Source organism: Eptatretus burgeri, chromosome 2, assembly GCF_056783735.1.
Source record: "Eptatretus burgeri isolate ZD-2024b chromosome 2, Ebu_testis_v1, whole genome shotgun sequence".
NCBI lineage: Eukaryota > Metazoa > Chordata > Myxini > Myxiniformes > Myxinidae > Eptatretus > Eptatretus burgeri.
The window spans coordinates 126,517,707-126,543,794 of record NC_140962.1 but is presented as its reverse complement, the minus strand read 5'-3'; the positions used below and the strand labels follow the sequence as shown (position 1 = coordinate 126,543,794).

Here is a 26,088-nt window from a genome sequence, read left to right as displayed (position 1 = left end):
CCTGGCTCCCTGCTAACTGCTTTCTTTTTGCAGAGTTCAATGATCCTGGGCCATGGTTTCGTGTAAAATTTGTAAGTTAAGGTTAAGATGTACTGTACATATGAGTGCGCCCCCGGCATGTATGTCTTAGCGCCGGCAATTTTATTTAAGTCGTCCGTGTGAGTGAGTTTGTTTAGGTAGTTACGCAGCCCTTAGGTTATTTATTTTGGGGACACGAATACCATGAATGTCGCACTCAGGGATCCGTAGGTAAAATGTACTAGGGGAAAACTACACATGATGGCACACGAAAATTTGACGACTCGGGACGAGTCTGTAAAAAGGGGAGGGGGTAGTGTTGTGGTTGACCAAATTCGCAAACCACCATTCAGGTCCCTTAGGTGAGATATCTCGGTAAGTATATGTGTAGTTAGGCCCAAACCCGTTGTCTAGAGGGAATAAATGTCATTCATGAGGGCTGCGACTCTTCAGGATAGCCGTTTTTCTTTTACTATCTTTATTTTGGACCAGCCGCCATTATTACCACCACCAACCACGTCTCAACAGCCATCACACAACAACCACCAACCACAACGCCGCTTCACCACAACCGCCACGACCTTTACCGTCACAACTCGCCACCATCGCATCACCGTCATCTCGCGCCACTCGTGGGCACCGATGCTGGACTCGTGTAGGGCGCGCACCGAGCAGCGTGTTCAAAAGCATCGCGGACTTTCTGAAGAAAAACGGATCAAAAACGACTCACGCCCACTTTTGTTCCGTCCAATCGGTGAGCGAGGGGTGATTTGGCCCCGCCTCCAGGGCGTTGGAGGGCGGTCGCTATATGCAAATTCATGGATTAAAAAGCATTCACGCCCACTTTTCCTCGGGCCAATGGGGAGCGAGGTGAAAGGTCGGAGGCAGAGGGTCAGATGAAAGAGCGAAGCCACGGGGCTTATAAAAACGACTGCGTTCGTCAGTCGAGTGGACAGTTGGGAGTTCGCGGAGTCGGAGTGAAGAGGACGAAGCTGTGGAGAGGCGGCGGCGGCGAAGGCGGTTGAGGGGATGCTCGCGTCGGATTCGAGGAACTGCGGAGGGAGAGGCCGGCGGCGCGACCGAGGTCGTGGTGGAGACGCTCGTCGCGGGACCCGAGATTTTGTGAAATCCTCCTTTCCCCGAGCATCAGCAACCCCCTCCTGTTTCCCCCCGCGCTGAGATAGTGCGACAAAAGGGGGCCCCCTTCCCACCCCCTACCAGACACTGTCCGCGAGGCCCGCGGGAGTTGAGGCACCACCGCCACTTCGCGTCTCATCAGACGGGTAGGCCCGACACGGTCTCGGCCCCAGGCCCGCCTACCCCCCTCATCCTGGAGGGTGGTTCTCTTTTCTTTTGCTTTGGGAATATGTGTTGTCGGCGCCGTCTGTGAAGTAAAATTGTATAAGTGTTGCCGAGTGCCCGGTAGTCGGATAGATCTGCATTGTTGCATTTGCTTTTTGTCTTCTTTTACATGTGCTTTTGGTGGAATTGTATATGTGTGCTTTCCGTTCATCGCGAAATAAATGTGCTTATTGTTGAACTGTTTTCCCGCTTCGCTTCGTCATTTCTTTCATTGAATCCCCATCTTGCTTCACGTAAAGGGTTGGTCGTGGGCTAAGACGCCCGATAATTAATCGAACCGTCGAGGCCGACGAATAACACCGCTCGGTTATCCCGATAGTACGGAACGGGTCGCTTAAGTGGCCCGTGTCCGAAGTCGACCTGCGGCGAGGTGCGATCGCCCGGTCTACCCTCCGTGTGGGTACTTAGGTAGGTCGAATTTGGCGAGCAACCCTATCCCACGCGGGGGCCGATTGGCTCGATCGCGGTGAGACCGAAAGGTCCACCCGTGACTGGTTCCCGGCGTTAGTCCGAGAGGGTCACGACTGGATTGTCCGTCCGGTGGGCGACGTGCCGCGATTCGAGTTACGTGGCCGTTCGCACGCCGGCGGGCGCGAATCCGCAACAATATATTATCTGTGACGAGATCATAACTGACATTTCACGTTGATCGAGGAAGTGGTTCAAGAGAAATAATTATTTTTAAATTTCCATTCCGTTGATCGAGACCATTCCATTCACGGGGGGGGGGGGGGACGGACGAGAGAGACGGGGGGGACGGACGAGAGAGAGACGGGGGGGGGGACGGACGAGAGAGACGGGGGGGACGGACGAGAGAGACGGGGGGACGGACGGACGAGAGAGACGGGGGGACGGGGACGGACGAGAGAGACGGGGGGACGGACGGACGAGAGAGACGGGGGGACGGGGACGGACGAGAGAGACGGGGGGACGGGGACGGACGAGAGAGACGGGGGGACGGACGGACGAGAGAGACGGGGGGACGGACGGACGAGAGAGAGACGGGGGACGGACGGACGAGAGAGACGGGGGGACGGACGGACGAGAGAGACGGGGGGGACGGACGGACGAGAGAGACGGGGGGACGGACGGACGAGAGAGACGGGGGGACGGACGGACGAGAGACGGGGGGGACGGACGGACGAGAGAGACGGGGGGACGGACGGACGAGAGAGACGGGGGGACGGACGGACGAGAGACGGGGGGGGACGGACGGACGAGAGAGACGGGGGACGGACGGACGAGAGACGGGGGGGGGGGGACGGACGGACGAGAGAGACGGGGGGACGGACGGACGAGAGAGACGGGGGGACGGACGGACGAGAGACGGGGGGACGGACGGACGAGAGAGACGGGGGGACGGACGGACGGACGAGAGAGACGGGGGGGACGGACGGACGAGAGAGACGGGGGGGGGACGGACGGACGAGAGAGACGGGGGGGACGGACGGACGAGAGAGACGGGGGGGGGACGGACGGACGAGAGAGACGGGGGGGACGGACGGACGAGAGAGACGGGGGGACGGACGGACGAGAGAGACGGGGGGGACGGACGGACGAGAGAGACGGGGGGACGGACGGACGAGAGAGACGGGGGGGACGGACGGACGAGAGAGACGGGGGGACGGACGGACGAGAGAGACGGGGGGGACGGACGGACGAGAGACGGGGGGGGGGACGGACGGACGAGAGACGGGGGGGGACGGACGGACGAGAGACGGGGGGACGGACGGACGAGAGAGACGGGGGGACGGACGGACGAGAGAGACGGGGGACGGACGGACGAGAGAGACGGGGGGGACGGACGGACGAGAGAGACGGGGGGACGGACGGACGAGAGAGACGGGGGGGGGACGGACGGACGAGAGAGACGGGGGGGACGGACGGACGAGAGAGACGGGGGGGACGGACGGACGAGAGACGGGGGGGGACGGACGGACGAGAGAGACGGGGGGGACGGACGGACGAGAGAGACGGGGGGGACGGACGGACGAGAGAGACGGGGGGACGGACGGACGGACGAGAGAGACGGGGGACGGACGGACGGACGAGAGAGACGGGGGGGACGGACGGACGAGACGAGAGACGGGGGACGGACGGACGGACGAGAGAGACGGGGGGACGGACGGACGGACGAGAGAGACGGGGGGACGGACGGACGGACGAGAGAGACGGGGGACGGACGGACGGACGAGAGAGACGGGGGGGACGGACGGACGGACGAGAGACGGGGGGGACGGACGGACGGACGAGAGAGACGGGGGGGGACGGACGGACGAGAGAGACGGGGGGGACGGACGGACGGACGAGAGAGACGGGGGGACGGACGGACGGACGAGAGAGACGGGGGACGGACGGACGGACGAGAGAGACGGGGGGGGACGGACGGACGAGAGAGAGACGGGGGGACGGACGGACGGACGAGAGACGGGGGGGACGGACGGACGGACGAGACGAGAGAGACGGGGGGACGGACGGACGGACGAGAGAGACGGGGGGACGGACGGACGGACGAGAGAGACGGGGGGACGGACGGACGGACGAGAGACGGGGGGACGGACGGACGGACGAGAGAGACGGGGGACGGACGGACGGACGAGAGAGACGGGGGACGGACGGACGGACGGACGAGAGACGGGGGGACGGACGGACGGACGAGAGAGACGGGGGACGGACGGACGGACGAGAGAGACGGGGGACGGACGGACGGACGAGAGAGACGGGGGACGGACGGACGGACGGACGAGAGAGACGGGGGACGGACGGACGGACGGACGGACGAGAGAGACGGGGGACGGACGGACGGACGGACGGACGAGAGAGACGGGGGGGACGGACGGACGGACGGACGAGAGAGACGGGGGGGGACGGACGGACGGACGAGAGAGACGGGGGGACGGACGGACGGACGAGAGAGACGGGGGGACGGACGGACGGACGGACGAGAGACGGGGGGACGGACGGACGGACGAGAGACGGGGGACGGACGGACGGACGAGAGAGACGGGGGGGACGGACGGACGGACGGACGGACGAGAGAGACGGGGGGGACGGACGGACGGACGGACGGACGAGAGAAACGGGGGGGACGGACGGACGGACGGACGGACGGAGAGAGACGGGGGGACGGACGGACGGACGGACGGACGGGAGAGACGGGGGACGGACGGACGGACGGACGAGAGAGACGGGGGACGGACGGACGGACGGACGGACGAGAGAGACGGGGACGGACGGACGGACGGACGGACGAGAGACGGGGGGACGGACGGACGGACGGACGGACGGGAGAGACGGGGGGACGGACGGACGGACGGACGGACGAGAGACGGGGGACGGACGGACGGACGGACGGACGAGAGACGGGGGACGGACGGACGGACGGACGGACGAGAGACGGGGGGACGGACGGACGGACGGACGGACGGACGAGAGAGACGGGGGACGGACGGACGGACGGACGGACGAGAGAGACGGGGACGGACGGACGGACGGACGGACGGGAGAGACGGGGGGACGGACGGACGGACGGACGGACGAGAGAGACGGGGGGACGGACGGGCGGACGGACGGACGGAGAGACGGGGGACGGACGGACGGACGGGAGAGACGGGGACGGACGGGAGAGACGGGGGGACGGACGGACGGACGGACGGACGGGAGAGACGGGGGACGGACGGACGGACGGACGGACGGGAGAGACGGGGGACGGACGGACGGACGGACGGACGGAGAGAGAGACGGGGGGACGGACGGACGGACGGACGGACGGGAGAGACGGGGGACGGACGGACGGACGGACGGACGGACGAGAGAGACGGGGACGGACGGACGGACGGACGGACGGACGAGAGAGACGGGGGGACGGACGGACGGACGGACGGACGAGAGAGACGGGGGACGGACGGACGGACGGACGGACGAGAGAGACGGGGGGACGGACGGACGGACGGACGGACGGACGGAGAGACCAGAGGGGGGACGGACGGACGGAGGGAGGGACAGACCAGAGGCGGGAGGGACGGACGGACGGACGGACGGACGGACGAGAGAGACGGGGACGGACGGACGGACGGACGGACGAGAGAGACGGGGGACGGACGGACGGACGGACGGACGGACGAGAGAGACGGGGGACGGACGGACGGACGGACGGACGGACGAGAGAGACGGGGGACGGACGGACGGACGGACGGACGAGAGAGACGGGGGACGGACGGACGGACGGACGGACGGACGAGAGAGACGGGGGACGGACGGACGGACGGACGAGAGAGACGGGGGACGGACGGACGGACGGACGAGAGAGACGGGGGGACGGACGGACGAGAGAGACGGGGGGACGGACGGACGGACGAGAGACGGGGGACGGACGGACGAGAGACGGGGGGACGGACGGACGGACGGACGGACGAGAGAGACGGGGGGACGGACGGACGGACGGACGGACGAGAGAGACGGGGGACGGACGGACGGACGGACGGACGAGAGAGACGGGGGACGGACGGACGGACGGACGGACGAGAGACGGGGGGACGGACGGACGGACGGACGGACGAGAGAGACGGGGGGACGGACGGACGGACGGACGGACGGACGGACGGACGAGAGAGACGGGGGGGACGGACGGACGGACGGACGAGAGAGACGGGGGGGACGGACGGACGGACGGACGGACGGACGAGAGAGACGGGGGGGACGGACGGACGGACGGACGGACGGACGAGAGAGACGGGGGGGACGGACGGACGGACGGACGGACGGACGAGAGAGACGGGACGGACGGACGGACGGACGGACGGACGGACGAGAGAGACGGGACGGACGGACGGACGGACGGACGGACGGACGAGAGAGACGGGACGGACGGACGGACGGACGGACGGACGGACGAGAGAGACGGGGGGGACGGACGGACGGACGGACGGACGGACGGACGAGAGAGACGGGGGGACGGACGGACGGACGGACGGACGGACGAGAGAGACGGGGGACGGACGGACGGACGGACGGACGAGAGAGACGGGGGACGGACGGACGGACGGACGGACGGACGAGAGACGGGGGACGGACGGACGGACGGACGGACGAGAGAGACGGGGGGACGGACGGACGGACGGACGGACGGACGAGAGAGACGGGGGGACGGACGGACGGACGGACGGACGGACGAGAGAGACGGGGGGACGGACGGACGGACGGAGGGACGGACGAGAGAGACGGGGGGGACGGACGAGAGAGACGGGGGGACGGACGAGAGAGACGGGGACGGACGGACGGACGAGAGAGACGGGGGACGGACGGACGGACGGACGGACGGACGAGAGAGACGGGGGGACGGACGGACGGACGGACGGACGGACGAGAGAGACGGGGGGACGGACGGAGAGACGGGGAGACGGACGGACGAGAGAGACGGGGGGGACGGACGAGAGAGACGGGGGGGACGGACGGACGGACGAGAGACGGGGGGACGGACGGACGGACGGACGAGAGAGACGGGGGGGGGACGGACGAGAGAGACGGGGGGGGACGGACGAGAGAGACGGGGGGGACGGACGAGAGAGACGGGGGGACGGACGAGAGAGACGGGGGGGACGGACGAGAGAGACGGGGGACGGACGAGAGAGACGGGGGGACGGACGAGAGAGACGGGGGACGGACGGACGAGAGACGGGGGGACGGACGGACGAGAGAGACGGGGGACGGACGGACGAGAGAGACGGGGGGACGGACGGACGAGAGAGACGGGGGGACGGACGGACGAGAGAGACGGGGGACGGACGGACGAGAGAGAGAGAGAGACGGGGGGGACGGACGGACGAGAGAGACGGGGGGACGGACGGACGAGAGAGACGGGGGACGGACGGACGAGAGAGACGGGGGGGACGGACGGACGAGAGAGACGGGCGGACGGACGGACGTAGCGAGAGAGAGAGACGGGCGGACGGACGGACGTAGCGAGAGAGAGAGACGGGCGGACGGACGGACGTAGCGAGAGAGGGAGACGGGCGGACGGACGGACGTAGCGAGAGAGGGAGACGGGCGGACGGACGGACGTAGCGAGAGAGGGAGACGGGCGGACGGACGGACGTAGCGAGAGAGGGAGGCGGGGGACGGACGGACGAGAGAGAGAGAGACGGGGGACGGACGGACGAGAGAGAGACGGGGGGACGGACGGACGAGAGAGAGACGGGGGACGGACGGACGAGAGAGAGAGACGGGGGGACGGACGGACGAGAGAGAGAGACGGGGGACGGACGGACGAGAGAGAGACGGGGGACGGGGGGACGAGAGAGAGACGGGGGACGAGAGAGACGGGGGGACGAGAGAGAGACGGGGGACGGGGGACGAGAGAGAGACGGGGACGGACGGACGAGAGAGACGGGGGGACGGACGGACGAGAGAGAGACGGGGGACGGACGGACGAGAGAGAGACGGGGGACGGACGGACGAGAGAGAGACGGGGGACGGACGGACGAGAGAGAGACGGGGGGACGGACGGACGAGAGAGAGACGGGGGACGGACGGACGAGAGAGAGAGACGGGGGACGGACGAGAGAGAGACGGGGGACGGACGAGAGAGAGACGGGGGGACGGACGAGAGAGACGGGGGACGGACGAGAGAGAGACGGGGGGACGGACGAGAGAGAGACGGGGGACGGACGAGAGAGAGACGGGGGGACGGACGAGAGAGACGGGGGGACGGACGAGAGAGACGGGGGACGGACGAGAGAGAGACGGGGGGGACGAGAGAGAGACGGGGGACGGACGAGAGAGAGACGGGGGGACGGACGAGAGAGAGACGGGGGACGGACGAGAGAGAGACGGGGGGACGAGAGAGAGACGGGGGACGAGAGAGAGAGACGGGGGACGAGAGAGAGAGACGGGGGACGAGAGAGAGACGGGGGGACGAGAGAGAGACGGGGGGACGAGAGAGAGACGGGGGGACGAGAGAGAGACGGGGGGACGAGAGAGAGACGGGGGGACGAGAGAGAGACGGGGGACGAGAGAGACGGGGGGACGAGAGAGAGACGGGGGGACGAGAGAGAGACGGGGGACGAGAGAGAGACGGGGGACGAGAGAGAGACGGGGGACGAGAGAGACGGGGGGACGAGAGAGAGACGGGGGGACGAGAGAGAGAGACGGGGGGACGAGAGAGAGACGGGGGACGAGAGAGAGACGGGGGACGAGAGAGAGACGGGGGGACGAGAGAGAGACGGGGGGACGAGAGAGAGACGGGGGACGAGAGAGAGACGGGGGACGAGAGAGAGACGGGGGGACGAGAGAGAGACGGGGGGACGAGAGAGAGACGGGGGACGAGAGAGAGACGGGGGACGAGAGAGAGACGGGGGGACGAGAGAGAGACGGGGGACGAGAGAGAGACGGGGGACGAGAGAGAGACGGGGGACGAGAGAGAGACGGGGGACGAGAGAGAGACGGGGGACGAGAGAGAGACGGGGGACGAGAGAGAGACGGGGGACGAGAGAGAGACGGGGGGACGAGAGAGAGACGGGGGACGAGAGAGAGACGGGGGACGAGAGAGAGACGGGGGACGAGAGAGAGAGACGGGGGACGAGAGAGAGACGGGGGGACGAGAGAGAGACGGGGGGACGAGAGAGAGACGGGGGACGAGAGAGACGGGGGACGAGAGAGAGACGGGGGGACGAGAGAGAGACGGGGGGACGAGAGAGAGACGGGGGACGACGAGAGAGAGACGGGGGACGAGAGAGAGACGGGGGGACGAGAGAGAGACGGGGGACGAGAGAGAGACGGGGGGACGAGAGAGAGACGGGGGACGAGAGAGAGACGGGGGGACGAGAGAGACGGGGGGACGAGAGAGAGACGGGGGGACGAGAGAGAGACGGGGGACGAGAGAGAGACGGGGGACGAGAGAGAGACGGGGGACGAGAGAGAGACGGGGGACGAGAGAGAGACGGGGGGACGAGAGAGAGACGGGGGACGAGAGAGAGACGGGGGACGAGAGAGAGACGGGGGACGAGAGAGAGACGGGGGGACGAGAGAGAGACGGGGGACGAGAGAGAGACGGGGGACGAGAGAGAGACGGGGGACGAGAGAGAGACGGGGGACGAGAGAGAGAGGGGGGACGAGAGAGAGGGGGGGACGAGAGAGAGGGGGGACGAGAGAGAGGGGGGGGACGAGAGAGAGGGGGGACGAGAGAGAGGGGGGACGAGAGAGGGGGACGAGAGAGAGGGGGGGACGAGAGAGAGGGGGACGAGAGAGAGGGGGGACGAGAGAGAGGGGGGACGAGAGAGAGGGGGGACGAGAGAGAGGGGGGACGAGAGAGAGGGGGACGAGAGAGAGGGGGACGAGAGAGAGGGGGGACGAGAGAGAGGGGGGACGAGAGAGAGGGGGGGACGAGAGAGAGGGGGACGAGAGAGAGGGGGGACGAGAGAGAGGGGGGACGAGAGAGAGGGGGGGACGAGAGAGAGGGGGACGAGAGAGAGGGGGACGAGAGAGAGGGGGACGAGAGAGAGGGGGGACCCAGAGAGAGGGGGGACGAGAGAGAGGGGGGACGAGAGAGAGGGGGGACGAGAGAGAGGGGGACGAGAGAGAGGGGGACGAGAGAGAGGGGGGACGAGAGAGAGGGGGACGAGAGAGAGGGGGGGACGAGAGAGAGGGGGGACGAGAGAGAGGGGGGACGAGAGAGAGGGGGGACGAGAGAGAGGGGGGGACGAGAGAGAGGGGGGACGAGAGAGAGAGGGGGGACGAGAGAGAGGGGGGGACGAGAGAGAGGGGGGACGAGAGAGAGGGGGACGAGAGAGAGGGGGGACGAGAGAGAGGGGGACGAGAGAGAGGGGGACGAGAGAGAGGGGGGGGACGAGAGAGAGGGGGGACGAGAGAGAGGGGGACGAGAGAGAGGGGGACGAGAGAGAGGGGGGACGAGAGAGAGGGGGGACGAGAGAGAGGGGGGACGAGAGAGAGGGGGACAGAGAGAGGGGGGACGAGAGAGAGGGGGGACGAGAGAGAGGGGGGGACGAGAGAGAGGGGGACGAGAGAGAGGGGGGACGAGAGAGAGGGGGGACGAGAGAGAGGGGGGGACGAGAGAGAGGGGGGATGAGAGAGAGGGGGGGGACGAGAGAGAGGGGGACGAGAGAGAGGGGGGACGAGAGAGAGGGGGACGAGAGAGAGGGGGGACGAGAGAGAGGGGGGGACGAGAGAGAGGGGTGCCACAATTCTTCTTCTTCGTTTGATGTTACAATTGACGCTGGGGACCTGAGTACGTTTCCCAGGTGTTTCCCAAGTTATGGCCAATTATGATACGGTTGGTCCGATCTTATTGAAAAAAATGCCCCAACCCAGTCGTCGTTTGAGAGCGAAGGAACGAAGCTGCACATACTGGCACACACCTTCGGACCCGCACTAATAATATTAATAATAATAATAATAATAATAATAATAATAATAAAAAGAGCTGATACTCTCGGTCCCCCACCTTTGGGTGAGACGATGAATATATTTTTGGAAATATCACACACAAAAGCCATGTTACCAAGATTGTTGTCATGGCAACAGAATTAAATCACAGCCATGATCTAAATAAGTTGCGAGAATGTCAAGAGGAATAGATATCTGCAATATGAAAGTTCAATGTTCAAGAGTTTTTGAAATATCACGAACACAAAACTACGGACAGATGATTGGTCAGTTGGTGCTCGATTGGTCAGTTGGTGCTCATTTAATGTCCCTGGTCTGACCTTGTCGGAGGACAAAAAAATAGTTCTTGCAACAACTCAGTCTTGAAAAAAACAAGGGCATTGGCAGGGTCTGCGAGCGGAAAATTTGATTAGTCATGACGACGTAAAATGCCAAAACATTTTGTCCAAGTACTGCCAAACGAAAGGGTTTTTAAGTGTCAAAAAGCCAATTTGTGTTAGTGTTCAAGTACATAATTTAAAGGGAAAAATAAATAGATCAATAAATATTTTAAAGGTTGCCAAGAAAAAAATTTTGGAAGTTTATTGCCGATGATTTTACATCACCTTAAGTTACATTCATTTTTCGTGCCCATTTGTGTCCTTCATGATGTCCCTAAAAACTAAGTTTCCTGTTTGGAATAATTTTATATTTTGTTTTCTTACCAGACAAAATAAACAAACAAACAAACAAATAAATAAATAATAGTTAAAAAATTACCTTAATCCCATCTCCACACGAGTGATTGGGACAAGATTCCATAAAATTTGCCAAGTTACTGCCAAACTGCAAGTTAATGTTCCGATTCATGTTCAAAACATGGCATTCAATTGAAATAAAGTTGTTCCTCAATTATAAACTGATGTTTGCGGACAGAGACATACAAACTGAGCCAATTGAGAAAGCCCGCTTTTGAGTCTTGCTTGGCACACACGGAGATAAATATACTGTTGCGGGCCGGCGGGGTCGGGTGAGAAGACCACCAGGTGGGGGAAGCTATCTTGATTCCCACCAGACTCCCTGGATTGTCTGCCGTCGCTCACGGATAAATCCGTGATCCGGCGGGTCGCTTAACCGCGTGACCTCAGGTCCTCCCACCTACCTGATTAACCATGTGGTTTAACCACCGGGGAACCACACCCTCGGTACGCCTTGTCCGATCCGGATCACTTTACTGGATCGGATGCAGTTGAGAGACACTGCCAAGGACGTACCGGCTAGAAGGAATAGACGGTTGGGAATAAAGACCCGGCTCAACCTGGCTTCGAACCATGCCGGACCAATGAGGGAAAAGACAAAGGCGAGCTGGGAACATTTCTACAACAATTAGTTATTTACAATAAGCGAGGAAAAGCATGTGGCACAAAGGTTTATTGGGTAGCTAACACAGGTAAAGAGGAGAGGGGTGTGGGGGTGAGACAATTATACAAGCAACTTACCAAAGCAGACAGTGCAGACTTGTCGTGAGATTATTCATAGTAACAACAATGAAAGATCTTCTACAGGCTTATTTAACAGACAGGTGCCAGCATACTCAGAAAAGGAAACCCCAGATGGGACTTTTGCAGCCAGGGAGGGAGGGGGTTGAGGTTATAGTTCTTGGTACCTGGGTGGTTCGGGGAGGGATGCTCCGTGGTGCGGTACCAGACAATGGTTGCGTAGTTTGGGCCACAGCTGCACGTGTGGAGATCGTGTTCCGTACAGGAGGAGCTTGAGTGGAGAAGGGAGGAGTCCAGAGGGCGAGGGTGGAGCAATAGGTGGAACCAGGCAGGAGGCGATTCGTCGAGACCGTGTGGGCGGAGATGAGATGCAGGAACACTAACTTCTTCTACAATTCTCAACACACCACTCCTCCTTCAATTCCTCCTATTCCTCATTCCTTCCTTCCTTTTCAATTCCCTCTTTACACGGAGGATTTCTCCGTGCTTTATAGAGCCCAAGGTTCGGGGAGGGGCCATGCCGAATCTGACGTCATCGTCCGAGTCAGGCATTCCGACTGGCTCTGACCTCACGTGGTCCGCCTTCCTGGGCTGGGCTTCGGCGAGACGCCGGTACACTCCGCCCACCTGGGTACTAAGCGTACACGCGACTCACCGCCCATGTCTGGTTTCTCGCCCGGAAAATGAGACTCCGGGTAGACTGTGGTACGCTGTGGTAAGCAAGACGAGGGAAGCAAGCGAGGCAGAAGGCACCGTGGATCGTCACGCTGTGGTAAGCGAGACAGATTTACCTCAGGAGTGAAAAGAGTAAGCATGGGAAGTGGAATGGAGGGGAAAAATGATTTGATAACCCAACTTATAGCCCATCGCAACACACTCCCTGCTGTCCCGCGAGACAAAAGGTAGGGAACTTTCTACACGTACAGTAATGGGATAACTATCTCAGGAAAACTATCTGTTGCATGCATGAGGTTCTGAGAACCGCAATACATACATACGACGCGATGATGCCAGCAGGAATTGCTACATCATGTACCAGATATCAAGGAGGTCATTCTCTCCCAGAGGTTGAGCATTATATTTATAATCTTTGCATTGCCATCTTGGAAAAAGCATTGTCAGTCATCTTGAGGTAGAGGGTAGAGTCAGAAGGTACTCATGCTTCATGCAAAGCAAAAATAAAACAAATATAGTGACCGTGCAATTGAAGGCCATGGGCATAAATACCAGAGATGCCAACTTTTGGAAATCAGAATTAGGGAGGATTTGCAACCGACACCAAATAATGTGCGCGAAGCGCACATCTCGAGCGCGGAGCGCTCGACCCTTGCGGTGGGGTCCAGGGCCCGCCTTAGGGCCCTGGAAGCTCTGGGGTTCTAGACGCTCTCTCGTGCCCTCTGAGCCCTATTTTGGAGCATTTAACATGTTAAGAATTCCCACTTTTTGAACAAAAAAAGGGGAAAATTGTGCACTTTTTAATGTTACATGTATGTTAATATTAGTAAGTTAGGGGACAATCAAAGATTAACAAAAAGCACAAAAGAAGCAATATTTTTCTTACCTTACTGGCTGGTACTACTGCTGCTTGCTTTTTCCATGGCAGCTTTGCTGAGTGACAGCTGTGTGGCTCTTTTAGCCCTTCTGATTATGTCTTTGCTGTATTCTCTCTGGTAGCAAGGGGTGCTATGAGCTAGTTTTTCAATTAAGAGAGCTTCCAGGGTTTTGACACTCAAATTGGGACGAAATTCAGTATGATTCTTCCGTACAAGACTGAGTGCCCGCTCACATGATGCGTTCGAATGAGGAATGACCAAGATTCCCTTCATCACTTTGCTCAAATTAGGATACTTCTTGGCACCAGTGCAGGGATCTGTGAGCTGTGAAATCCGATGCCACTGCTCATCCACTCTCACTGTCTCAGTAGCAATTGTAGCTATGGAGGCGTCTGCCTGGTAGTGAGCGAATTCACTCTCAAGACTGTCTATGTCACTATCACCGCCACTGAACAGACAGGGGAATTTCTTGATGAAAAACTCCACACAGTCAAACCCCACTTCTTGGTGTAGCTTAACATCCAGCACCTGAGCATGCTTGGCTAATTCATCATCTAGCGGCCAGGTTTTGAAGATGTAATTGCAGGCTTTCACATAATATGAGCGAACTGCACTGAAGAAACCTTAGATGTCTGACTCACTCAGAGTGAAGGTGGATTTCTTGAGACTCCTTTGTTCCCTTATATACAGTTTGGCATCGTTCCCAATCATGAGGTCCTCATCATTCTTCTGATGATTTCTGTCAGAGAAGGGTACATTTACCAGAGCAACCGATGACACCGATGGTTTCAAAAACCGTACGAAGATATCTTTCAGAAGACCATTCAATTCTCCGTGCAGGAGATGAATACAGGGTTCGTCTCTTTGGAGCAGAAGATTCCCCTTCTCAAAAAGCTTGTTAGCATATCGAAGGAAGAAACAATAGAGTTTTGTTTGTGGAGACAAGAACATCCTGTTGACACGTTTTTCTCTAGATTCCTGCACAGTGTTTGAGGAAGATGCGTAGAACTCGTAGTACACTTAGCCGCAGGGCGATCACACTTGCGTTTACTGCCAGCAGAAGAGGTCAGACTCGTAGTACCAGATCCAATTTTACGTTTGAGGAGAGAGCTTGAGGTAGGTGCAGCCAAGGAAGAAGACCTCTGATTCGAAGGTTTTGCTGAGCTTCTATCAAGTGATTTGGCAAAAGCAGAACTTAACTTGGGTCCTTCTTTGCCTGTAGATGGGACTATCACAGTCTTTCTCGACTCTGAAGGGATCTGCTTTGTAGATGAACGTGATGAAGGGCCGGTGATGCTACCTGCTCTCAGCATTGGTTTTGGTGCTGTCCCTGCTGTCTTCTTCGCAGCAGATACTGCAGTGGTAGTGGTGAATGCTGCTCCACTAGTGCTTGATCCTGCAGTGCCAGTACTGGCAGTAGATACAGTGCCGTCCTTCTTGCTCGTTGTTAGAGTCTTGGCTACAGTTGGTTGCATTTTTCTTCGTACTTCTTCTTTGAAGAAGAGGCGAAGTGGCTCCCACTGTTCAATCAGCCTGTCTAGGCACTGACCAAGGGACAGCCACCTTGTTGCGACATGCTTCAGAATCTTGTGTGTCGGGGCATCACAGAGTTCTTGCAGTGCTTTCACTCCTTTGACGCGTTTACTACTTTTGTCCAAGTAGTAGTAAATATCGATGAGAAAGTCATCTAATTCAATGGGTAAGGCCTGAGCCGCCTTCTTGGCCGTATTGTGCATCATATGGCGAGGGCATCCCATGATGTAGCACTCTGGATTTTGCTTGTGGATATAAGCAGCGACTCCTTTGTGCTTGCCCACCATGACAGAGGCATTATCAGCACAAAAGGAAACACAATTTCCCCACGGAATTTTCCTGTCACTGAACTCATGATCAAGCAGTTTGAAAATGTTTTCTCCAGTGGAATCTTGTTTGCACGCAGGCAAACTTAGCAAACCTTGCTTCACAATCCCAGCACTGTTGTCATAGTACGAAATCAGGACAGGATATAGCTGGGCCTCACCACTGTCATTGCTACCGTCTGTAGCTAGGCTAAATGGAGCTAGTCTAGCAATATCGGCAATAGATGAAGCAGTAACATTTGACAACTCACCAATTATTGCTGAAGTTTTTGTTCTTGCACATCCATACTTTGAAGCAACTTTTGAATCTGGAAACATCTTTTGAAATAGAGGTCCAGCATGATCTGAGACTGATATGGGCAAGTTATGTTCCACAATAAATCCACTAAAGAGAAGTTCCGCTCGGGTAACATCCTCTTCCTCGCTTGTCCCTTGTTTGGTGAAATAATTCAGAAGTGTACCGGTACTCGTGCTCGAAGATCTCTCCTTTGCAATGTCCGTGTGCCGTTTGCTTCCAACGTGCTTCCGAATATCATCGCGACCTCCGTGCTCAACTGAAATATCAACGCTGCATACTGTACAATACGCATGATGAATTCCTCTTTCAGACTTTCGAATACACGGGTATTGGAGACTGTATTCGGTCTTGTACTTCTGAGACCATTTATTGGTCTTCGTAAGCTTCTTTTCTGCCATTTCGTAATCAACATCGAGGGCTTGAAGCATCGGTAACTTCGAAGTCGATGTTCCACAGCTGCAGCGCGACTCGTAGAACTCTAGCGGCTGTTAAATTAAACACCGCACGGTGGTCGCGACCGCCGGGCTGGTACGGGGCCCAGCTGCATGCAGTGAGCGTATCGCATGCATATACACTGTGCATACATACCGCATGCACTGTATTGCACACATACCGCATGCACTAAATCTCAGTGCATGATCGCATAAGCGAGATCCAGACCCAATGTTTCGCTGCTCCTCATTTGAATTTGCAATTTTTTACGTACAATTTGGTAGCAGCGAACGTTATGGAGTTACCACATGCTATACGTAGCAGACGATGCTTTTCATTCAATTCTCATACGAGTACATTCTGATTAGTGAACAGTGCAAAAATATCAAAATTTCGGGAGGATAAGGATAGTGATCGTAAGGGCGGGAGTTTGGGTGAATTTTCGGAAGCCTCCCGATGAAATCGGGAGGGTTGGCATCTGTGAAATACCCTTCCCAAGAAACTACTTCAGCAGCACCGATGCTCTGTAACAGAATATGGAATATCAGAATATATACATTATTATATTTTTTTTTAAGAAAAAAAAATAAAAAGGGGGGGGGCTTCCAACCAAAAGTGAACAAGATCTACTCTGATCTACCAATTTGAGCAATAAGAGCAGGTCTCACCCAGTCTCGGGAAATGTTTCACCAGCTTCATAGCCGGTATCAGGCCAACAGACCCTGAGCCTCAGCATGTCTGGATTCCCCCCCCCCCTTCCCCCGAAATGACCGATCATGTAGAGTCACGTGCCAGTGTGGAGGACAAATGGAGGAGTGCTTTAAAAATAAATAAATAAATTTTTGCAACCTCATGCAAACAGACATCAAATCATATTAATGGGCTGCTCTGCTTTTATACTATTACCTACATGTGATCTTGTGTCGCAAGTGTGTGCATTTGTCGTTTTTGTTCCTGAAGCACTAACATGGCTGGTTTTGTGTCCGGGTTGGACGTGTTGAGGTGTGGGTTGTGTGATTGTTGGAGTTAACGATGGGTGTTGCACACACGTGGATGTGATATTCGGGATCAAGTGTTTGTTTCTCACACAGAGTTTTCACCATTTGTATGGGTATGTCCAGTCTCCCCAGTTAGACCACCCTCTTGGCTCTTCACCTGCCATGCTTCCAGCATCAACCCATGTCGTTTGTTGGACATCGTGTCGAGGACACGAGTCCTAAAATCAAATTTGTGGCCAGATTGCATGCAATGACGTGCTATGGCTGACTGGATCACCTTTCCAAACCCAATTGCTCGATCATGTTCAGAGCCCTTGTTTACAATTTATTTCAGTTCACCAATGTATAATTGGTCACAGTCTGCATGCCAAATAACTCCAGATTTATCAGCAATTAGTATAGTGTCCTTTAGTTTTGAAATGACATTGCAGATGATGCGTAGAGGCTTGCAGGCGACACCAATTCATTCACTGCACACTGTCTTGCCAATGCTTTTGGAAAGGCCCAGGTAGTACTGCAGTACACAGACCTATATCATTATAAACAACACAGAAGCATATTATAATCACAAAAAGAATGAACAAAAGCTCACCTTATAAATATCTCCGTTCATCTCACCAATTGACCCAGAAAAGTCTGTAAAGCGACATAAACAAAAAGTTTCAAATTACATCGATTTTATTTTTTTATAAAATATTATAAATCACATTAATAACTCAAACTATAGCACAATGCTAGAAACTACTATACGAGCCAAAGAAAACTGGAGTTGGTGTGGTGGCAAAGAGGGAATGTATAAAAATGAGTGAAAGGAAGGTGTGATGGAAAGAAAGCTGATGGTGACGAGGAGAAAAAAATATGAATAATTTTTATTTTATTTTTTTTTAAAGTCACAAAAATTTTAATCAGAACAACAGTGAATGACTTTACAGTCAGCAGAATGAAATCAGTTGCATCAGCAGAACCCTTACCACCCACCCCACACTCTCAGGAAAAAGAAAAGCTGAATGGCTAGTTTTTAAAAGGCCATCTATTCAATAAACTATGGCAGGCCAGAGGAAAACAAAACGTGGATACTAAAAACAATTACACCATTCAACACTTTGAGGAAAGACATTGGCGCTGGAAGGATGGTGTCACAAAGGACAGCTCATGCCAAAGCAGACCACCTTGGACTGGCATTTGCAGAAAAGGCAAAGGTCCCCCTAATCCCTGTTCCTGCACCAATTGTAAGGTCCAGATTATTCATCCTGACAGTCAGTGCACTCGTACTCAAACCTCCGCCACCAAAGGTGGAGTCTTCACCACTCTATCTGCGAGCAGGATATCTCAAAAATGTATGGACGGATTTAGATGAAACTTGGACAGGTTGGTTGTGCGACAATCGATTTCGATTTTGTTGAAGATCTGGATTGGGATATGGGCAATCAGTGGGATACAAAACTTAAACCATTTATACTGGTGGAGGTATGCACTCTACAGTGTGACATTCTAATCTAATCATGCTTCACTGCCAATTTCAACAGCATTTTTCCAGATGGTCACTTGCCTGCATCATGGAACATCTTCAATGTTAGTCCAATTCACATGAATGGTGCAAAACACACCCTTTTAACGAGACCATTCAGCCTTCTACCCCACGGCAAGCAGAGTAATGGAATAGGCAACAGTAGACCCAAGGACTCATGTTTTGCCTTCTGAACTGACTATGAATTTGTTTTTTGCAATGGTCATGCTACTGTCTGTCAACAATCAATTGATGTCAACCTCAAATTATAAGTCAGGGTTATCTCAATGGTCATCTCGTGTGTATTTGACCATCCAGCATAATCATCCCAATTTCCAAATTGTCAGCCAATGGTGTCCAGAGTTGCCACCAAAAATGGACCACACATTTCCTGTGCAATTAAAAGCAGTGGATCGCTTGACAGGATCATCCTATCCCGTGCTGTGCAACTTGGGCACGGATGAACTTTGGTGCTAGTCGTTGGTCTTTTTACCTGCCCAGTTCAAGTTCGACCGGCAACTTTTATATGGGGGGGGGTGGGGAGTGGGGAAGGGTTGGGCCGAACAAAATTAGTTTGCAGAATTGCTCCTGTTATACGATTTACTTATAAGCCCCATCAAAATGTAGTCGGCAATAATCCATAACTAACTTCCTTTTCCCCAATCTTCAGTCCCTGACACCAACTGTCATCATTATTATTAGGGCGAGTCCCAAACATAAATTTGTTCAATGAGATGCCTTCGACAAGTCAGCACGGATGTTCCGGGAATTGCCGGAATTTCCCGTGCTGCCATCAAGTGAAGCGTACGCAAGACGAAGCGATCCCGTCAAGTGAAGGGTACGCAAGACGAAGCGATCCCGTCAAGTGAAGGGTACGCAAGATGAAGCGATCCCGTCAAGTCTGCCTCATGGAGGCTTTTGGCTTCAAGGAAAACCGTGATAGACAAAAATGGATTTTACCGTTTTATTCAAATATGATACAAACTCCAAAGTTTCGGTATCACGTCTCAAGGATCTGCTCAATTTTTGTCCCGTTTGTCCTTTATTTATGAAACAACTCCCCAAGGCAAGCACGTCCATCTGCCCACTAGCTTTCCAGCACTTCGAGTATTCCTGATTAGTGTTGAATTTTTAAATCTTTTTCTTTTTGACCGGTGTGGTTTTGGACTGCACTTGAAACTCGGCCACGTGCTGCACCGTTCGGGCGAGCGGGCCGACTCGACAGTTTGAATTGTGAGGAGTACACCAAAGCTAGCCAAGGAGTTTTATCAGGTGCAACGTATAACAAAGTTATTGAATGACAACAAAAGCAATGAAGTTTCATTTAAATAAAAGCTCTAATATATTGCATGCAAGTTCAATTTGGGTGTGTGACAAGGACAAACCGATGAGATTTTTGTGAGATCTGGATACGATAATTAAAAATATATTTTTTCAGCGATTCTTCACCATTGAGAGATAGAGCCAAAAACGATATATAGCATATTTCAAAAAGTCATACATGGTCGTGAAAGAAAAAAAATTATATTCATGTACTCAATTACAATTGTTGCTGGTGCTTTATAAATTGAATTTTTATGTTATAGTCGAATCGGCTGTCAGTTACGTTTCCCTTTACCCAAGTCTTTTGACCTAAATGTTGATAAAAGGAATGTCTTACTATGAAACAGGGTGACCTGGTTGATAACACTGCAACTTTTGCCATGATTACGTCATTCTCTTTCACCCAGTGGACACTTATTTCAGTTGGAGTTCTTTTGCCAAATGCTTATCAGCCTCCCCTCCACTCCCACAAAAGCATATAAATGCCAGGAAATGCAATCTCAGCTTAGTGCAAATCATTGGGATGTTTACATCTCAGTGCTTTGGACTCTGTGGTACCACAAATAAAAGTAGTCTGATCAAATGTACTTTTCGTTGTGGAAAGTAAATTAAATTGTTTCTTACAAATTGAGTAATAGGATTTACACCAAGTCGATTAATAGAACAAATCAGAAAATTCCACAACAATGGTTTCAGACGAACCATGGTGGACGAGTCGAGTTGGTGAGAAACTGATTAGATTTTGGTTAGGGTCCAGATATAAAATGTAAACTGTTCAGCATGGCGGAAGGAGGTATGCGCTCTACTTAGTGGCGTTTGTTATCTTGTTGTATCCCAAGACCTGTTATTACCTCTGCTACTGAAGGTGGACGGAGGTTGTTTTTTTCATCCCAGTCTGTTTGTCTGCAGGATATCTCTAAAAGGTGTGGACGGATTCAAAATAAATAAATGAAACTGGTTGGGTGTGTGACAAGGACGAAATTTTTAGAATTTGGTGAACATCCAGAAAGAAATCCAATGAGTTTTTTTTTTGTTTGTTTTTTTTTTAAGCGATTCTTCACCGTTGAAAGATGAGGCTAAAAATAATATAAAAACATCTCAAACTAGGACACTCGGTAGAGCACATACCTCCACCACGCAATGCCTGATCAACGACAACATATCGGGCCCAATAAATTTTTGAAATGTCATGCTGTATATTGTTTTTGGCCCTATCGCTCAATGGGTGAAGAATCACTTTAAAAATGAAGAGCATAGGGGTAGACCGGATTCCCCCCCCCCCCTTGTTAAGTGTGGAGCTCTGTTCATGACAGCCGGAAGGACCAAATATCCAGCTGGGAGGCAGAATGTGTGGGGCTGTGGGGGACCCCTCCAATGGCTGTCAAGGCCCAATGGCTGGTCCCAGGCCACCTCAGGGGATCTGACGTGTGGCTCTGGCCCCACGTGCTCCCAGGGCTGTAGAGCTGCACTCGGCACGCTGACTCCCTCTGTCGTCGCCACCATGCTACTTTGGTCCTGGTTGCCACGTTCTTTCTTCTTTTGCCTCGAGCTGACGGGGTCCTGATCATGGAACGTGATCGTTCTCACTCTGTCTGGGTCATTGCACTCGTTTATTCCCTCTTCCCTCGTCCGAGGCGAGTCGGTTCGTGCTACCGACAGAGCTGGTGGAGTCTCGGTGGAGAGCTGTATCAGGGCCATTTTGGAGAACGGTACCAAGTTGGGGCGGGCGACGGTGACATACGTACCAGTCCCAATTTGTCTCCCCATGTGTGTGGTCTGATGGGTACCCTGTTTTGTTAGCCAGCAGATAAGGCATAAGTTAAGTCTGCAACTTGTACATTTGCTTTCCCTTTTTATTGCGTTTCCCCTTTCACACCATTAAAGCCCTTAAGCCCCCCTCCCTCCTCATCGCTCATTGCAAATAGATTATTCTTGTTATATTTCTAATCTTCCTGTGGTTGTTCTTTCTTCCATTGGTCGAGCAATGCCATTTGTGGATAAGCCAGGAGGTTACAATTCCCCACCAATTGGTTCTCGTATCAGTCCGGTATTGTGCTTGTGGAATGCTTAGGCACATTAATGACGATGCAATAACGATAATAGCATAATTGCTGAGGGTGTGATTTCCCCGATAAGGAGATCAAGTGTTGTTGGGTAAAGAGCGTCAGACGGAGGACCCTGAGTCACATGGTCGTTTAGCGACTCGCCGAGACACGGAGTTTTCCCTCTGTGACAGTCTGCCATTCCTGGAGAACCAAGGATTGGAGAACCCAAGAACCAAGGGGTTCCTGGAGAACCCCCCCCCCCCACCCTCGTAGTACCCCCATGACCACAACAATATATTCGTGCCAGCTACTGCCTCAATTATCCACAAAGCCAAGTCCTTCCTTCATCATCTTTGGCTTCAAGCAGTGTCAAAATCTTCCTTCAGCGTCATGGAAGGGTCCCCCACTGCAGACTGGTACTGAGCTCTCAAAGTCACCCTCCACTTTGCTTTCCTTCCCCATGAAACTCTGGAACGCTAGGCCCTCAATGCCATTGGACCCTCACGTCAAGAAGCAGAAACTCAGTGCGTGCCGCTTGCTCACCATCTTAGTGGTGGCTTTGCATTTACATTAAATCAGCTCACTCCTCCCGTCCTCACCCCTTTGCACGTCACACATCGTGCCAAAACCCCTTTCCTCGTTACCCTCAGCTGAAGTCAACAATCACCTGCATTCTTCCCTGTAGAACAGTCCAACTCCACAGTCCCAAGCTCTTCCCCAACTGCATTTCAAGTGTGTTACCGCCAGTCACCTCATCTACCATGACCAATACCCTCCTCTCACAAGTCTCACAATATGTGCCGGTATGCATCCATTGGTAATCAAAGCACTACTTCCCCCTTTGCTCAGTTTTGTCCGTCGATCGATCCTGCTCCTCCAGGAGCCTCAACGTCTGGAAAACAAATAAATACATTAAATCAATGGACGTGGGCCGAGGGTCGAGCCGAGGCCTCGCTCGAAACGACCAAACAGATTCGCCCCTTTTTTGCGACACCCGAATGTGAGGGAACGTCACAGCCCCCCACCCCGAGAGGCGAGACACAAGAACCAGACAGTGGCTGCTAAACGTGGCCATCACATCGGGTCTTGGCCCTCGGCTCGACCCTCGGCTCGGCCCTCGGCTCGGCCCTCGGCTCGACCCTCGGCTCGACCCTCGGCTCGACCCTCGGCTCGACCCACCTTGCACGTCGGACGGCATTTCGCCGGTGTCCAAGATACTGTAACCTTCGCTCTCGATGCCGGCGATCTCGCTCTCTTGCTGGGCCAGGAAAGCGGCGGCTGGGTCCTCTTCCATCGCGGAACTCGACACCGGCACTTCGGCCTCAGCGAACGCGTCGAACGTCGAATCGGCCATGACTCGCCACCGAGAGAGAGAGAGAGAGAGAGGGACCCGGAAGTTCGTCCGACGGCGCCTTTTATATCCGCGGGAATACCTGCTCGATCAGCACACGTACACACGTACACACGCCAAGGATTATTTATTTTCGAGTGTATTAAAATAAAAAAATAACTCTCAACAAATGCTGTTATTTCAACAATATATATATATATATATATATATATATATATATATATATATATATATATATGTATATATATAAACGCTCGTGTGTTGATACTGCTCTTGTTAAAACAGAAATTTCTCATCGTTGGAATAAAATAATCGAATCGTGCACAGAGTGTGAAAACAATAGCTTTGGATCGACGTCATAAATTAAATAAATGACTGTGAGGAGAAGGAAAAAAAAAATTAAAATGTCGATTTGACGTCATATGACGCTTCACCGCTGGGGGTGTGTCACAATTTCCGATCAGCTCGTACGGCGTTCGCAGCATTCCGACGAAATGGTTCATAAGGAACTTGGCAAGCTTATTGGCAATGCTTGGCTACGTAGGCGTGAAGAAGAGCAAGAAGCGAAATTGAAATGACTGCAGGTGAAACGGAATTAAAAAAAAAAATTTTTCAAGGAGCGATGTAAAGGGGAAAAAGCGACTTTATTCGAAACATTAATCCTACGGATGAGGAAAATACCTTGCGTCGTGACGTCACCGCCATCGAGCGTCTGCGTCGCGGCGGACGTCACGTTATTGCCACGTATTGCTCTCGAATCACGAAAGCTAACTTATTTGTAGAATTGGAACGGATGGCGAATGTGTGTGAGTGTGTGAGTGTGGGAGTGTGTGTGTGTGTGTGTGTGTGTGTGTGTGTGTGTGTGTGTGTGTGTGTGTGTGTGTGTGTGTGTGTGTGTGTGTGTGTGTGTGTGTCTGTGTGTGTGTGTTTGTGTGTGTTAGTGAGTGTGTGTGTGTGTGTTAGTGAGTGTGTGTGTGTGTGTTAGTGAGTGTGAGTGTGTGTGTGAGTGGTTTATTTTTATTCGATCACATTCGATTCTGCAAGTTCTTGATGTCGGTGGCGTCCGACAGCTCACTTAATGAATTAGTGCTGCCCTTTATTTTATAACTCCCTTCACATTTTACAAATTCCTTTGTACTTTCTTATTTTCGGATATCAGTTTTCATTGCTCTTCACGGCCTTGATAGTCCAGCAGCGTAGTCTGATATTGTCTGATATTTCAGATCCATTGTTCAAATTTGCACAAAAGTACCAAAATTGGTACACATGTAGAATAATGTATTCCGAACAATTCTAGATATGGAGCCACCCGAGATTGTGCCTTGGTCAGCTTCGGCGACCATTTTCCAAAATGGCCACCATTCTACTTTAGCGAAATTGGCTATATGCTCTTATTTTCTTATTTTATTGGTGGTAGATATAAGGAAAGTGTAAAATTCAGTAAATTGACCATGAAAAGGCGTATTCAAATATTATAAGCCAGTATTTTCGGTAAAAAAAGACATTATTTGATTTGTAAATTGCTGCTCTCCTGAAACTTTTCGCTGAAAATTACCCATTATTGCCTGGAGAACGAGTCAAATGATATTCATCACATTCAATGGGTTTGGAATAAATAAAAATTGCATTATAGATTACATACTTTACTCTATTTTGAAAAGGGAACTGATAATCATGATAATGACACTCAGAAAATGTAGTCAAATTATTGCACACTTCACTTTGAAGCGGCTACGGTTTACTGTCAACTACCATACTACCAGGACACATGGTACACGCATACATCAGTCTAGTACAATATGAGTTTCTGAGCTCAAGTGTACTGGCTCTGAATCAAGAAGTCAACACTTTTACAAGCAATGCGACTTTGCATTTGCACATTCTAAGCTAGGCCGATATCTCAGTCTGTGTCTACTGCGTCTGTCTACTGGCATTCTCCTTCACAAGCACACAGTCCAATGCATTGCAGATTAGCCTTCTTGCATTTGCAGCGGTTTCTACAGCCTTTTTTGCAGCCGCACGACACCAGCTCGAAGCAGCTTTTTGAAGCCCCAGGGAGTGTGGTCCAGAGCAGTTCGTAGGACCCATCCTCTGTTTGCTGCCAGCCCCAGCTTGTTGGTGATGGAAGCACGGGTTGAGGGACCAAGACCTGCCCCCAGACATAGCCACCCTGGAAGACTGATCTCTTCACATGCTGTTCCAAAGCATCATAGGTCGGTGGGATGCGCTGGACGGAGTTCCTCTTGGCGAAGTTTCTTTCTGGCCTCATTGACGTCCATATAGGAACTGGTGCGGTCATAGAGGAGCACCACAAACCTTTCAATGCAGTGCATTGTGTCATCCTGGATGTTGACTGGCGTGGTGGTCAGGGTCACAAGAGAATCTGTCAGTTCTGGAAATGAGTTCCATGTGGCCCAGGCAGATTTCTTCCCATGCCCCACGAATGCTGATACCGTGTCATATCC

The 26,088-nt window shown here is 54.0% G+C and overlaps 1 protein-coding gene across 3 annotated transcripts in view; it reads right to left on the bottom strand.

Moving 5' to 3' along the window:
• The window catches only part of LOC147033028 (clathrin light chain A-like), a 33,725-nt gene extending 10,002 nt beyond the window's left edge, over positions 1–23,723 (bottom strand). For 2 of the 3 annotated variants that reach the window (XM_085871149.1, XM_085871151.1), the window contains exons 1-2: positions 23,452–23,723; positions 17,990–18,033 (exon numbers count right to left, since the gene is read on the bottom strand). In XM_085871149.1, coding sequence (XP_085727275.1) covers positions 17,990–18,033; positions 23,452–23,626 — 219 coding nt within the window. In that variant the 5' untranslated portion in view covers positions 23,627–23,723. The remainder of the gene's footprint in view (positions 1–17,989; positions 18,034–23,451) is intronic. The other variant, XM_085871152.1, reaches the window with a different exon arrangement.
• Between the last annotated feature and the right edge of the window lie 2,365 nt (positions 23,724–26,088).